Consider the following 15208-nt stretch of genomic DNA (forward strand, 5'->3'; position numbering starts at 1 on the left):
CCAGTTTCTCATGATAATGTATAGAAATGGGAATTACAAGGCAGCCATCTGATTTTGTGAAATGCTGTCACCAAGACAACTGACATTGTTTCCCATTGGGGAGCAGAGTAATATTATGCATATTTCATATCCTTATGATATGAAATATTAATTATATGCATAACTCTCTTAAAAGTCCCTTCATAGGCATAATAAACAATTGCTTACCCTGAAGTTGTGGACATCAGAGAAGTTGCAGCAAGCCTCTGACCTCAGGATGCTTTGGAGCTTCTCTGTTCCCATGTGATGAGAAAGAGCGTAAATTGTCCCTATGTGAAAAATGCAATAGAAGTTTAATATGGCTTCCCTGGATTTGACTGTGTCTGGTATTGGTAAGCCACTGGGCATTCAATATCATAGAATCGTAGAGTGGTTTGTGTTGGAAGGGACCTTAAAGATTATCTAGTTCCAACTCCCCTGCCATGGAAGGGACACCATCCACTAGACCAGGTTGCACAAAGCCCAATCCAACCCAATCTTGAACACTTCCAGAGATGGGGCATCCACAACTTCTCTGGGCAACCTGTGCCAGTGCCTCATCACCCTCACAGTAAAGAATTTCTTCATAATATCTAATATTAATCTTCCCTCCTTCAGTGTAAGTATCACAACTGACTCAGATATATTTAATTTTCAAAATATGCTGATTATTACACCATGTAATCTTGGTCAGTATGTGGGATATATGGGAGTTTTGCCTTTTTCAATAGTTTCTTGGGTTTTGTTTGTGTGTTTGTTGTAACTGTTAACACTTCATTAGTGTTCTAGCAGTTCTATGGGTAGGATTTGTAAAGTTTGGAACAGTTATTGATGCTGAGAATTTATACAGCAAGTGTGTCTAGTACTTTTCGAAGTTTTTGGTTAAATCAGTCATGATGATCAGGTGAACTGTACTGGTTGGTGTGGGCTCACTTTGTGGGTATTCTGGGCACTGCCATGTTTTAGGATTAGCCCTGTGGGGCAACATTGTGGCAGGAAAGGGGTAATAAATGTATCTTCCACCCACAATTCCAGATACCTTGGAGTTTATTCCAATATGATCAGCATTAAAGTAGTTAATAAAAATTTAGCTAGTGTTTTGGGCCATTTACTTGTAGAAATAGGAAGATCCCCCTTTGTTGGCTTGCATTTACCATTTTGTCTCAAATTTTGAAGTGTCTGATGCTGCTACCAGGGAATCACTAGTACCATTCTTATCACTCTCCCCTTTTGCACTTTGTAGCTGTGTGTTCAGTAGTGCTCAGCAGTGTATTCCTGACGTTCAATTGTTGTTAAACATTTAGTCCAGACCACTTGTGCTATTATAGTACTAATTTTAGCCCATACAGTAATGGTTCAGATTCTTCCAAAAGAAACGGAATCAATGTCTTGAATTTCTGTAATCTTTATAATACTCTTTTAAAAAAAGTAGAATAATTGTAGAAATACAGTATTGGATATTGGATATTATTATTTAATTAGAAGAAAAGATCAGGCAGAAGAATGTTGCAGAAATAGTACTCATTTTTAGATGGAATAACTTGTTAATTCCATCATCTGCACATACACAGTCATCAGGGAGTTATTGGGCTACATGTGTTTTTTTGAAACATCTGTCAACTAAGCCAGAAATCTAAATGCAAAGTGATACATTGGTTATATTTTGGATTTCTTACATTTCCTAGTGGAATTTCATTTTGTATGCTAATCATTGCAAAGTATGGAGGCAAAAATAAGATTAAATTTGTGTGCATTTATCAGTTCTTTGGACAAATGACTTGCACCATTCTCCTTTAATTGTATTACAGCATCAAATATAATCAAATATATGAGATTAAGTTGTATCATTTTTTCTCAGGTATCCTGCTGTCAGTGTGGGAAGAAGTATGTCATGTACATGCTTTTTTTTTTTTTTTTTTTTTTTTTTTTTTTTTTTTTTTTTTGTCCCAGTAAGGAAATAACAGGCTGTGGAGGGCCTGAAGTTACTCTGAACAGTTTCATGACATGTTGTTGCTGATTCCTACCGCAACACTGCAAAACTCATTTCTTTGTTTCTTTGACTACAGTCCATTTGACAACATGCTTCACTGCAGAGCTCTTAGGTGCATTGTATTGACTGTCCCTATTCAGTGCTACTGTGTTCAGTGTTACCTGGTATATAGAAATCATTCGTGGGAAGCTAACTTGTGGGCTATGTAAGTGCAAGACTTGTAACGATTGCCTAAAACACAACATTAACATATTTCTAGGGTATTGCTTTAGGCAGCTGCACCATTCCACGCTGTTGACCTAAATTTGTGATACTGGACATTTTTGATGAGTACTGTCAAGGATAATCCATCACAGGACAAGTTTCCAGAGTTTTAAGATGTTTGTTAACCTCTTATAACTCAAATATAGAAGTGTTTCAGAAAACAGTGTTTTACATTTCCAAGTTGAGTAACAGGTTTTCCAAGTAAGAAAATTGCTAGGGAGTCATTTCCAGAAGAATACAGCTGTCTTCAGTTAATGGACTGTGTGCTGCAGATGAGACTGGGATGCAGCTGCCTGTTGACTGAGGACCATATGTTTCTGTAGGTTGCATCATTAAATCCCTCTCACTTCAGATTTGGGGTGGCCACCATTATATTGGAAAAACAAAAGGTGGAGTAAGCTTAGCTGTGCATATGGTGCTTAAAGATCTGTGCTACTTTCAAACTGAGCACAGTTTTTGAAATAATTTAGCCATTTAGACCTGTCTGCTGATCTCTTATGCGTGTAGTCTCTCATGAGTCATGTCCTTTTCTCTCCTGTTGTTCAACAGCCCTGTGAAGTCAAAGAGAATTGCTTTGTGTGGTTTGATATAGCTAATAAGACAGTCAGAGTGCTGAGGACCTTGAAACAACCCAAGAACTGTAGCTTGGCTTAAAAATCTCAGGATAAATGATCTTGTTGATGGGGAAGCATTATGAAAGAAGCAAGTTCACTGAAGTGCATTACTTAAGTAATGCTTAAAGCAGCTCTAGTTCATGCACGTGTTTCATATGGTTAAATACGGAGATAAACTGTGCACCCTTCTGTTTAACACTCAGTGTAAACTGAATACATAACTAAGTCTCCTGCATGCCTCAGGCATTTCTGTGTGTGCTGCATTATCTCAACTTCACTCGTGCTTCTCTAGATTTAGACTGAAAGAGTATCACACAGCAGGGTGGTTTGTGGGACTCTGCAGCTTGGGTTTGCTGCTGAGCTGCAGGGTCTGCAACACCCCCATAAGCTGCCTCTCGGAGGAAGGCCTCCATCTTCTTCATGTCATGCCCCATGACTTTGTAGATGTGGGTAAACAAGATGTTACTGATGTTCAACAGTATCAAATAGCACAAAGACCTCTAAAAGAGGAGGCGTGGACAAATTCATGTGCCCATGGATAGGCAGGATAATGGATGCATAGGGATGGATACCAAAAAAAAAAAAATGACAGTGTGTTGTAAGATACTGAATCTAAGAGATGTAGTAGGGAAATTGCTGGGATTTGGATTTTGTTTGTTCTCATGAATGGTAGCTCTTAGTGCTGCTGCTTAAGCTGAGGTAGTTGTTCACTTAAGATGTAGCATTTTCGGGTTTTTTGGGGACTATTACTTTTTCTAGGTTGAGCAAGAACTTCCTGTCGACTGAAGAGTGTTGACACACAGTGGTCCTAAATATAGTGGGAAATACCGTTTTCTGAGAGGGAATGGAGGCAGCTCTGGTGTATGAAACCACATATACAGTCTGGAAGAGTTACGTAAGGACACGGCTGTTTGCAGAGCAGAGGCTTGCTGCTACAATTAGGGCTGCTATACACTCCTTACACTACAACCATTGTAGCCATAAAAGAATAGCATTGAAATACGATTTCCCACCACCACCACTAATGCATAAAGTTTCCAACTCACTGCTTCTCTTTTCCCTGTTTTCCTGAGAGCAGTGATGGTTTTGTATGTGGCAGGGACATGGAGAAATACAAATGGGGAATAGTTGCAGTAAATTTGGAACAACATTTTTGGCAGCATTCTTGGAGTTTGGACAAGCATGAGGTATTTGAATGTATCCACTGATGGACATGTTCGTGTGCAACATGTTTTTTCATTGGGTCTGATAAAATTAATAGAACTTCAGGTTTGTCCATCCTATGTTTCTTACACAAGGGTGATTATCCACCATAATGCAAACTGTATGTGATGTTTGGAGATTACCTGTGAAAGATGTAATAAATAGATTTAAAAGTGATAACATTTATCCATTGTATGATTTCTTTTTTCCCTTCTGGCCCCCTCTAAGCATTCCTTGCTCTCTTCCTCATCCACTGGATGAATCACTTTAATCCTCATCACTCACTGTTTGCCTGCACCTCTACATTTCCTTCTCCAGTCTCCTCATCCTCTTTCCTTTTTTTTCTTCCTGCTCTGCTACCTTCTCTTCGTTTTATTTTCCTTTCCTCTTTACTCATTTTTAAGTCCATTTTTTTTTCAGTTTTCCATATCTGTACCTGCTCTAGTTTTTTCCTTCATTTTACAGAGTTTTTTCTCGGTTTGATCTCACCTCTCATTTTCTCTGCTGATTGTTTGCCTCACATTCTCTGTCTGCTCAGCCTGTCTAGAGGACTAACTTGTTAAAAGGTTTAAAGAGAAAATCGCTTCACTCTGAATGGATCTTCATTTAATGATTGCCATGTGCTTTCTTAATGAGATCTTTTTTATATTATTTCAGGTCTTAAAAATTAGCTTGATTGGCCACCGGAAGCGCATTCTGGCATCTTTGGGAGACAGGCTTCACGAAGATCCTCCTCAGAAACCACCTCGGTCAATAACCCTCAGGGTGAGTCCCCATGAAAATTTGTTTGCATTTCTCAACAAGTCGGCAAGCATTTCATAACACTCATATAAAAACGATGTCTGCTTTTAGTGGGGTTCAATTTACCTCACTTCAGAGGTGTACAGTGTGGACATCTTAGGCTGACCTGCTCAGTCACACCTCCCCACATAGCCGCCAGAGATAAACTGACATTTTTACAGGGTGATTCATCTGACCTGTTTCAGATGTCCGCCTTAGGATAAGTAGTATCTTAGAAGTGCCAGCTTATCTTTGCTCAAGAAACTATCTCAGAACCAGGTGTGTACAAGCTGCACGTCTACATTTGCCCACAGGAATCCCAGCCCAACCCAGCTGATCGATACTGCAGAAGGAGAGTTACTATTTTCCTTTATGTTTTCGAAGGCTTGCACTTACTTTTCAGACATATGCCTTAGGCTGTCTTTAAGGAGTACCTCTTCAAATTGTTGATATAAATGCCATTAAGATGTTTCTGTATATCAAAAGTTTCATCATGTTTTTAATTTTCGTTTGTATTCCCACTTTCAGAAACCTCATTGCAATGCCCCTGGGGTTTTTCCATACTTGACCACATTTAATCTCCTCTCATTACACCACCTTCACTCAGTTTCTCCAATCCAATGCCTTTGCTTACTTGCTGTCTGCTACTCTTATCAAGTTGTGGTCTGATGACCAATTCCTACTGCGTTCTCTCCAAGGGAGTTCATAGCAACTCTTTTTATTTTGATATTTTAGGTCACACCTTTTGCATTTGATTGGATCTGATTATTTTTATGAGGCTGCATTTCTCATTTAGGATTAAATTTAAAAATGTCAGAGAGTGTCAGTGCTCCCAAGTTAAATTTCCTGGAGTAAAGAGAAATACAGAAAGACAGAATGAGGGCTTATTTTCAAGTGCATATAAAATTTCTGTGACCAGCCGATTTTCACCCTGCTTATTCTCAGATGCCCCATACAGACATTTTAGATCCCACCCCTTAGTTCAACCTATTCTTAATGCCATATTGAAAAAGGTCTGACAAGTCTATAATGTGCTTTAAGGCATGTTGCACATATGTGTGAATGTTTTCTTTGTACTTTATTTTTTATGTATTATGTGAATGATTCCTGATGCATGACAGGTGTTAAAACACTCCAAGGAAAGAGAAATACATTGAAAGGCACACTTTTTTCTCAGTTCCTTCAGTACTCTGGACTGGATAATCTATTCCTCTTCAGCAGGTGGGAAAGTTTCCACAGCCCACATTCTTGGTCAGAACTGTATATTCTCAGTTAATACTGAAGAGAAAACTGGATGTCCTCCATCTGTAGTCAAGGTGATAAAAAGTATCTGCTGTGCCACAGCTAGAGCTACTGATGCGAGCCAGTGCTAAATGTCATTTATCACCTCTTGGTACTAAAGTCTTCACAAAGAATCCTAAAGAGGAGGACATGCATTTGAAATAACGGGGTTTTTCCCATCAACTGCTTTTTTGCCATTTTGCACAAAAGAAAGATGTAGTGTTTAGTTTGTAGTATGCAATAATTTGTAGCCCAAAAATTAGTTTAAATAAACTCTCTGCTACTGCTAGAAGATTGATTTATTTAGAATCATAGAATGGTTTGGATCGGAAGGGATATTAAAGATCATATAGTTTCAACCCTCTTTACCATGGGCAGGGACACTTTCTTCTAGATCAGGCTGCTCTAGATCAGAAGGAAAGGTAGTTTGTTATATAAAGAGTCTACTTTTAAGGTCCCAACCTCAACTTAAGCAATGCTAATGCTTCATCTTTTTTGACTGTTTTTGTATTAGCTTTTAAAATATTTTGACAGAAAAGGTTAAATTTTGAGGAAAAGAAAAAAAATATCTGCAAAATATGTTATTCCCATGATAACTCTGTACTAAGGAAAAGTTATTTTGTTTCAAAGTCATATATTCAGAAGTACAGTAATTGCTGGATCTCAGTTTACCTATGTAATCTTGCTGTCCTTCTCTGAGTACATGATAATCTTTAATTACAGAACCAGTTTCCACGTCATTCAGGGAAGCCTGTCCGCACCCAGTCAGCAATGGAGGCTAGAATTTAAATTGAAGGACCAACAATTTAGGCAGAAAATTTGGAGAAGTGTTACAACACAAGAATGAATTCACTAGTGAGAATTCCAATTTTTAGGAACTGGTTAGACAAACATATGTGGGACATGAGTTATGCTCAGGCAGCTTGGGGAAGGATCTCTTAAGCTCCCTTCCAGCCCTGACCTTTGTGTTTCTAGGTTTACATGACTGGCAGGACTGACAGGTGGGGATGAAACAGCTTTTGAAAGTGAAATATATGATCAGACATCCCTTCAGGTCATATATCCTTGCGTTCACAGCTGAGTAGAAACATGATATGAATACCTGGTGACTAACAGTAGCATGGTACAGAGGCCATGGTAGCACCTGCAAGGGTGTCCATGCTGACATGCAGGTTTGTTAAGGAGATGAGAAGGTGGGTATGGAGTGAGGATGCAAAATGGAGGAAAAATGGGATAGAGGCTCACGATTAAAGGAAAAGCTGTACCTATGAAAATACAGATTTACACCTGCTTTTGCCACAAAAGCCTTGAATAATGCTTGGGACGTTATTTGTTTGATTGCCTCATAAACAATCACTAACTATGTTACCAACATTCTGCATATTTGACTGGAGTCTAGAGTCTGGGTTATGCTTGTCCTGAGCACACAGTGCTACAAATTACATCAACAAAGCAGCGGAGTTTGGAGTACAAGCACTTGGAAAATTGGGCAATAGATGTTCTAATTGGTCATCCAAGGTGACTGATACCTTTTAAACGTTATGTGTCTCAGGTCACCCACACTAAAGTGGTGATTATAAAATGCCAGAAGTCACAGGGCATGGTGAAAATTAGTTGATTGACATTTGTAAAGCACTTATGAGCATCATGAATATGACAGTATTAATGATCCTATCTTCAGAGCAGGATGTGAATAGAGTTTAAGGAAAGGGGTTTGGTGCCACGAAACGAGGTGAGAATAAAATACTGACTACACAATAACTAATGATAACACAGTGCTGATATGACAATATGCTGCACAGTTGAGGATCCATCTGTGCTGTGAAGGACGACTGTGAGAAAATAGCATAAAATCATAGAATTACATACTGTTCCAGAATGCAGAGGCATGATAATTCTTTTATTTCTTGACTTGGTATTTCTTGTCTGCATTGCCTTGCCAGCAATCTTCCAATATAGATCTCAGAGTGAACTTCCTCTTTATATGCAATTTGACAAAATATGAAAAGCTCAACAAGAGCTGGAATCTACATGTTCATTGCACGGTCATCTGTCTCTTTGATGTGCTGACAGCCCTGTCAGTCCAATATCAGTGGGTGAATCATGATTCGGAGCAGAGAGGGGTTAATACCTGTCTGAAGCAGCAGGTAGCAGTCAGTAAAGAGGATCTTGTTTGGTGCCCCTGTACTCAGGTTATTTCCATGGCAGAGGTGTGTACACCCACCCTGTCAGACCCAGGGAGGGTAGGTTTTACGGATTATGCCCCGCCAAACCTCCTGAGCATGTGCAGACTACAGCTTTTCAGAAGCTTGTAACTGGGCCGAATGTAGGTGGATTTTTGTGAAGGAGGGAAAAGACTGTTTCTAAAAGGAAAACACTCTTTTCTTTGCCCTGGGAAATGTCAAGTGCTTGTCTCAGATCATAGGAAAGCTAGAGAATATTTTTAAAAATCCAAGATAATTAAAAATTGCTTAACTATATTTCCCTATATTTGTTCTTGTTGGTTGACTAGAGCCAAAATGAAAAATACTAATCCATTACTATGATTGCAAGGAATAAGTCTCATAGACTCCTACACTTCAAATGTCAACATCAGGTGTTACTATGACTTGAATCCCTTTGCTTTCCATTTGGAAGAGATTGTTACTCTATGATTTCTTACACCAGATCTTGTTTCTTAACAGCATGGAGTAAAGTACCTTGTTTTTCAGAACTGGGCTTGCTTCAACCTAATCATTCATGAATCATTCAATTTAATTCTCTCTTTAAAAAGGCAGAACTTTTTACCCCCCATGCACACTGGTGCAGGTTTTTGCTTCCTCTAATGCTTTCAGGTCCCTTCTTGTTGCTCAGTATTAAGACAGAGTATTATGGCAACAGGTGATTTGGAGAAAGTCTGCACTGTGCAGACATGCTGCTGGGTACATTCTGCCTCCAAAGAATTTGCTATCAGAGAAATCTCTTGTGTCAGATAAATTGAGCCCAGTAACCTACATCATGAGAGGGGAATGTTTCCCCTTTCAGTTGCTAAGGCAATGTTTTACTGCCCGCACTGGGGTGGCACCAATGCAGACTGTCTGGACAGTAGGCCGTAGGTCTCTGCTCCTTCTGATGGCTCTCCAAGAGTGTTGAACAGCAGAGCTGGGCACTGATGTTTGTAGTTGGTGTTTGAACAAGTGATGTGGTGTGCAGGAGAATAGGTGTTTCCAAACATACAAATGGTGCCTACAAATGAGCAGTGTGGTAGCAGATTCTGGTAACACGTATGATTAGGAGGACCTGTTTACCTATTTATTAGATAGAGTTTGTATATCAATTCAGTGTGGCATTTGCACTCTGACTGATACAAGGTTACAGTTCATCACAGATAACAAGAAAAGGTCAGTAAAATATTTGTACCCTGATGCTTTCATGCATTCTAGGAATTGCTACTTAGCTTGTGTCTGATAACTGATACTTCAAGTTAAAATGGATGTTCTGCAAAACCTATAAAAATTGCAACAAAGTGTCTATACTGTGTAAATTGACATGCATTTCTTTTTTCCAGCAAGAGATGTTACTAGAGTTCAAATCACTTTCAAATCACTTTCGCTGCTCAGAGCGGCTGCTCAGAAGTGGTGAGAATGCATTTCATCTTACAAATAGCTAGTCCTAAATCATGGCTTTATTTGGACCTTGACATGAAGTAACTCACTTTTTTATCTCTCCAGCTGTCCTAGAAGGGAGTATATATAGCACAAGGAGGTTTTAGAGAGGAATTTTGCCACTAGTTTGTGTAAATAGTGAATTATTTTTCCTTCCATGCAGGCTCAGCACCTTAGGTAGCAAATCTCAGAAGTTCATCCACAGTAACCTCTACTGCAGGAATTGTTCCGTATTTTTTTTAGTGTTAGCCATTCAAATACACTTTTAAATGTGTGATTTGAAGTCAGTAATATGCTCAACTTATGCTGCATTTTTTCTCTGTGTCCAGGAACCCAGTGGTAACCACACTCCTCCTCAGCTATCTCCATCACTTAGCCAAAGCACTTTCACTACTGGTGGCTCCCTGGACGTTCCCCACATTATCATGCAGGGCGATGCAAGGAGAAGAAGAAATGAAAACTATTTTGATGATATTCCCCGGTCAAAGCTGGAGAGGCAGATGGCACAGGTAGGACTAAAACAGTGCTGTTAAAAGCTGCACCTTGCTGCATTTGGTTACAGAACTAATCCTGACCAGATTATGAAGTTTGAATTGTAAGCGATAAAGGTTGACAATTTTTTCAAGCTGTCTGTTCCAGCTCTCTGTACTTCAAATAGTGTAAGTTGGTCTGTTGGTGCATAATTTCTCCCGAGAGGTGTAGTTTTGGGGGATTTAGGTGCCTGGAGGCTGAGATGAAGGTGGCTTCTACATACCAGAGCATACAGTCTTCCCCCTGCATTGACTCTGCCTCTCGTTCCTCTAAGAAGGTGCAGATTCCTCAACTTCTGAGCAACCTAGATAAAAATAAGCTGACATCAGTTCACTGCCAGAAACTCAGAGGACTTGGAGGGTGATGATTGCTGCGTTTATTAATGGAGAGGGTCATCATTCTGCAAAACTCTGTGATCTGGAGATATGTCTTGAGTGTTTTAAAAAAGATTTAATAGTGCAAAAACTCATTTGAGCATCACAACAGTGCTGGACAGAACTAGATGTTAAACTGTTCATGGAAGAAAGCTTAAAATAGTCTCCATCTCTAAATTTTTTTCATCCAGTCTCTGAAAGACTACTGATAATTTTAAGTTAAGTATATATTGACCACAGTGATGCCTTAGAATCATAGAAGCACTTAGGATGAAAAAGACCCTTAAGGTCATCAACTCCAACCATTGGTTTAGCACTGCTGTGTTCACCACTAAACCATGTCCCCAAGGGTCACACCTACACGTTTTTTAACACTTCCAGGGATGATGATTCCACAACTTCCTTGCGCAACTCTTTCCAATGCCTGCCACCATTTCAGTGAGGAAGCTTCTCCTGATATCCAATCTAAGGGACAGATAATTATGCATGGACAGCCTGCTGGTGAAAATGCTTTAGAATGAACTCAGCTGGTTTTTGATGGTAGCTATGATGAAAGACAGCCAGGTCTTAATTTGCATGTTGGAAATAGGGCTTTGATTTGCCGTCAGAAGCAAATGGGCAGCCAGGGCAGCTCCTGGAGCGACTCACTCCGTGAAGGAGCGGGTTGCTGCATGCTGCCCTGCATGAGGCTTCCCAGCAGTGGCTCTGCCTGCCACAGTCCAAAATAGAACTTCTGTCCAAAATTCAAGCTCAAAGTGGAAACAGCTATGCAAATAATTGTGTTATAATGAACAAAAGGCTGCAGTCTGTCAGCTAATTGCATGAACAAGAAGTAATTAAATAAACAAAGAAAACAAGGTGCTGCCATTACCTGGGAACACAGAAACAAATTGAGTTCCATTTGTTCGGAGGACATTTCTAGAGAAGTGAAATTGCATTTGTTTGGGTGGACCTGTTGCCTTTTCTTTTTTTAATCTCCTAATTTTCTGCTATATAATTTTATTGTACAGAATTAAGGAGAAAGTTGCCGAGTGAATGAGCTTGTTTCCAAACCAAAGTCTGCTGGGCTTCTGTGACAAGAACAAAGTTGAGCTGAAGTCCAGCAAAGAAAAGCCGAGTTCTTAACATGAAAATATTTCTTTGAAGGTTATGAAATTTAGGTATTTGAGCATAAAACGCATGCTTGCTCATGGCTGAGTAGACTGGTTTATCTACTTAGTTCATTTTATTACTTCATTCACAAATCCCTACTCTCACTTCCTCTTTTAGTCACTAACATTGAAGACAAAAAAAATCAAACGAACCAAAACAACACAAAGACCCCAGGCTAACTGTTCTTTCTGTCTCCATTTTACTCTTTTTTTTTTACTGTTTGAGGTCCTGATATTACCAAGAGGTATGACATACTCTCATATATGATAGCTGGAGATTTTCTCTGTGCTGTTAAATACTGCATTTTCAGAAGGACTGTGATATGTTGCATGTCCAAAGAGAAAACTGAGAAGTTATTATTTGCACCACTCCAAACTGCTTTAAAACCAATTAAGTGCTGGTATTATTTTTTGTTGTTGTTGTTGTGAGACTGTGTACCCACTGAATTAAAGACTTCAATGCCTTCTGTCTAACTTTAACCATGGAATATATCAGTCATCCTTTGGGACTCCAAAAGGGAAATGGATTCAGATTAAATCCATAAAACAGTGTCTTGTGTTAGTCCCTGAACTCCAGTCTGTTTGAAGTCTTTCTCAGCTCTGCCCCCAAATTCTGCATTCCTGATGTATGTAAAATTCCCTTTGACTTTAATGGAAAAGTCAATGACTCCCTCTGGTGATCATTCTCAATAAATTGGACTCACCCCATTAAGAGGGTAATCAGGGATTTCTTCAACCATTCAAGCCCAAAAATAGATTCTTAATTTTATTTTTTGCAATATGTGCTTTGCTAAAATGAACTGTATTTCCTTCAATCTTTTCCCCTAAAGCCCCCTTGAAATTTAAGGTAAAATAATTGTTTCTGAAAAATACAGGAGATCCAGCTGATTCTTAACATAAGCCTTCTGCTCCGTGTGTTTGTTTTTTGGTTTTATTTTGTTTTGTTTTTCTTTATCTAGCAACTTTCTCCTTGCAGTTTGCCGGTTCCTTTGGCTTGTGTCAGATCAACAGCAGCTTCTGAACTGATGCGGGGCCTGCTTTCCAGCTAGAATACTTCTCACAAACACAGTGAACTAGAGGGATTATTGGAATTGCTTTGAGGATATTCTTTGTCTTAACCCTCTCTTTGCTAGGCTGTTTGCATGCTGCTGCGTGGATCTGCACGTTTACTGGATGCTATAGTACACAAACATGCATAAAAGCGTCTTGTATGCTGTGATGTTTTGATCGTGGTTTTGGTGTGTTCTTGATGATGAGATTAATGGGCGCTTTTATGGCCTCAAAGAGAGAGGCCAACACAATATTTAGACCTTATCCATTGTATAACTTCCATGAACTTGATTTTGTTTCAAAAATGCTAGAATAAAACTATTTTTAGCCTCAATTTAAAATCTAAAATCTGAAGATACTTTGATGAAATGGTGAGGTTGCATGTTTCCATCTTTACTATGTCCTATGTTCTCACTGAACTTTTAGTGGGAGTCGTCAAGCATGTTGATCTTTACATCAATCAACCAGTGTTCGTTAAACAACAAGCACGGCAGTTTAAATCTGTTTTTCTTTGATCTGCTAGATGGGTTGAAACAGTTCCCTAAACCATAATCATGGTTGTAAGTAATACAACTCTTTGTTTCCTGGAGGAAGCACTGATTTAAATTTATTTCGTGTGGGTGGTTTTGTCTCAAGGCCAGCATGTACCTTCATTCGCAGTTCCCTGGCAGACTGTTTGTGACCTAAGAGGGGGAAATCTTAATATAAACAATGAGTCTAACCAGTTTAGATGCTCCAGTGAAATAGATTTGGTCTTCCAACCCTCCAGTTGGTCATCCAGCTCTGAAAGCCTTTGATATCTGGTTTTATAAATCACAACTGCCAAAGTAGTAATACAGAAGGTTGTGAGGTGGTTTATTTAAAAAAAAAAAAAAAAAAAAAAAAAAGAGAAAAAAATGCAGAAAGGAATGAGTAGTCTGAGTCATCATTGACTGTGGATGTTGAATTTTGAGCCTGCAAACTGTAGGTTAGTATGATCAAATTAATGTGGTTTAAAATAGCTGAGGTTGTTCTTAAGATTACCTAAACCTTTAAAATAGAAATGAAATCATACAAACAAATCCTGAGTACTTTGGAACCAAAATCCATAGGAGGACTCTCATTGAAGGGATTGGGCTCTTCATTCAACCCTGAAATATTTGCTGAGAGGAGCTGTGGAGGTTAAAAGGAATCATAGCTGAGTTCTTTAAAATACACCAGTTAAAATGTCACAACTTTAGGATTTGCAATTCTCTAGGCAGCAGAGAAGCTTTAGGTACTAGGTGCAAACATATTCCAGACTGCCAGCCCCGAGGCTGTGACTATTTATTGCGCCAGCCTGTGACTTATGATGCTTTTAGCCACCATGGTCCATCAGACCTCTTGCTGTTCAGAGGGACCATCAGACCTCTTGCTGTTCAGAGTGGTACACCCTGCCCCTAGCCAGGACCAAGGGCCAAAACCACCTTTCCTGTGGCAGGGAGGTGTGGGAAGCACCCTGCCTGTGCAGTAGGCATCACCCTGATGCTTACACACACTGTCCCTATGGTGCTGAACCTGCAGTGCACCCCGAGATGGAAGAGGTCTTTGATTTTGGGAGGCAGTGGCAGGTGTCTCTAGGACTCTGGGGAAAGCTCCAGCCACTGTCTGCCTCTGGGGGGACGAATTGGTAATGAGTCAAAGTAAGCTTTCTAGTAGTATAAACCTAGTTGTGGCCCATATGGGGAGCACCACAGTGGGCTTTGATAGAAGGAAGAGATCTTTTAAGGTCTGAGAGGGTTGGAAAAATTGGCTGGCAGGAGAAGTTCTTTCACTGAGATGCTGAACTCAGACTTGATTTTGAAAGCCGTTCTTGATTCTTTGGTCCCATGGTCTGAGGGTGCTTTTTTTTTTCTTTTCCCCTTTTTTTTCCTTGCTAAAACACAAGATAGCTTAAGTGTAGTATCACTGTAGTGATTGCATAGTAAGTTTGAAGTAAAGGTATCCTGATTGTTGGGATTCTGCATTTAACATTATTTTGTAAGATATAATAATTCATTGCTGGGTTAGGATTGGTATACAGGGGACAATCATTTAAATGGACTTAGTACAATAGATCCTCTGTCTACAGTAGAGGAAAAGTGTAATAAAAACAAAGGACAGAATTAGTAAAGGCAGGTTTTTATTAAAATCATGAAATAATTTTGCTTCTTTCTGAAATAATACCTTCAACTCAATAATATCTTCCAAATACTTCACAGATACTAATGCATTTGTATTTCCAGTGCACTGTGGGGCTATGTGGTTTAAAATCATGTTTTCCATTTTACAACTAAGAAAACTGAGGTAT

The 15208-nt window shown here is 39.3% G+C and overlaps 1 protein-coding gene across 8 annotated transcripts in view; it reads left to right on the forward strand.

Moving 5' to 3' along the window:
* LOC114065274 (ankyrin repeat and sterile alpha motif domain-containing protein 1B-like) overlaps window positions 1-15208 on the forward strand; it is a 216822-nt gene that overhangs the window by 158781 nt on the left and 42833 nt on the right. For 7 of the 8 annotated variants that reach the window (XM_027899036.1, XM_027899039.1, XM_027899037.1 and 4 more), the window contains 2 exons: window positions 4747-4854; window positions 10124-10303. In XM_027899036.1, the coding sequence (XP_027754837.1) occupies window positions 4747-4854; window positions 10124-10303 (288 nt within the window). Of the gene's footprint in view, window positions 1-3002; window positions 3007-4746; window positions 4855-10123; window positions 10304-15208 lie in introns of all 8 variants that reach the window. The other variant, XM_027899041.1, reaches the window with a different exon arrangement.

Source organism: Empidonax traillii, unplaced genomic scaffold (assembly GCF_003031625.1).
Source record: "Empidonax traillii isolate 1590-97213 ecotype Southwest subspecies unplaced genomic scaffold, ASM303162v1 scaffold634:size670481, whole genome shotgun sequence".
Lineage (NCBI taxonomy): Eukaryota > Metazoa > Chordata > Aves > Passeriformes > Tyrannidae > Empidonax > Empidonax traillii.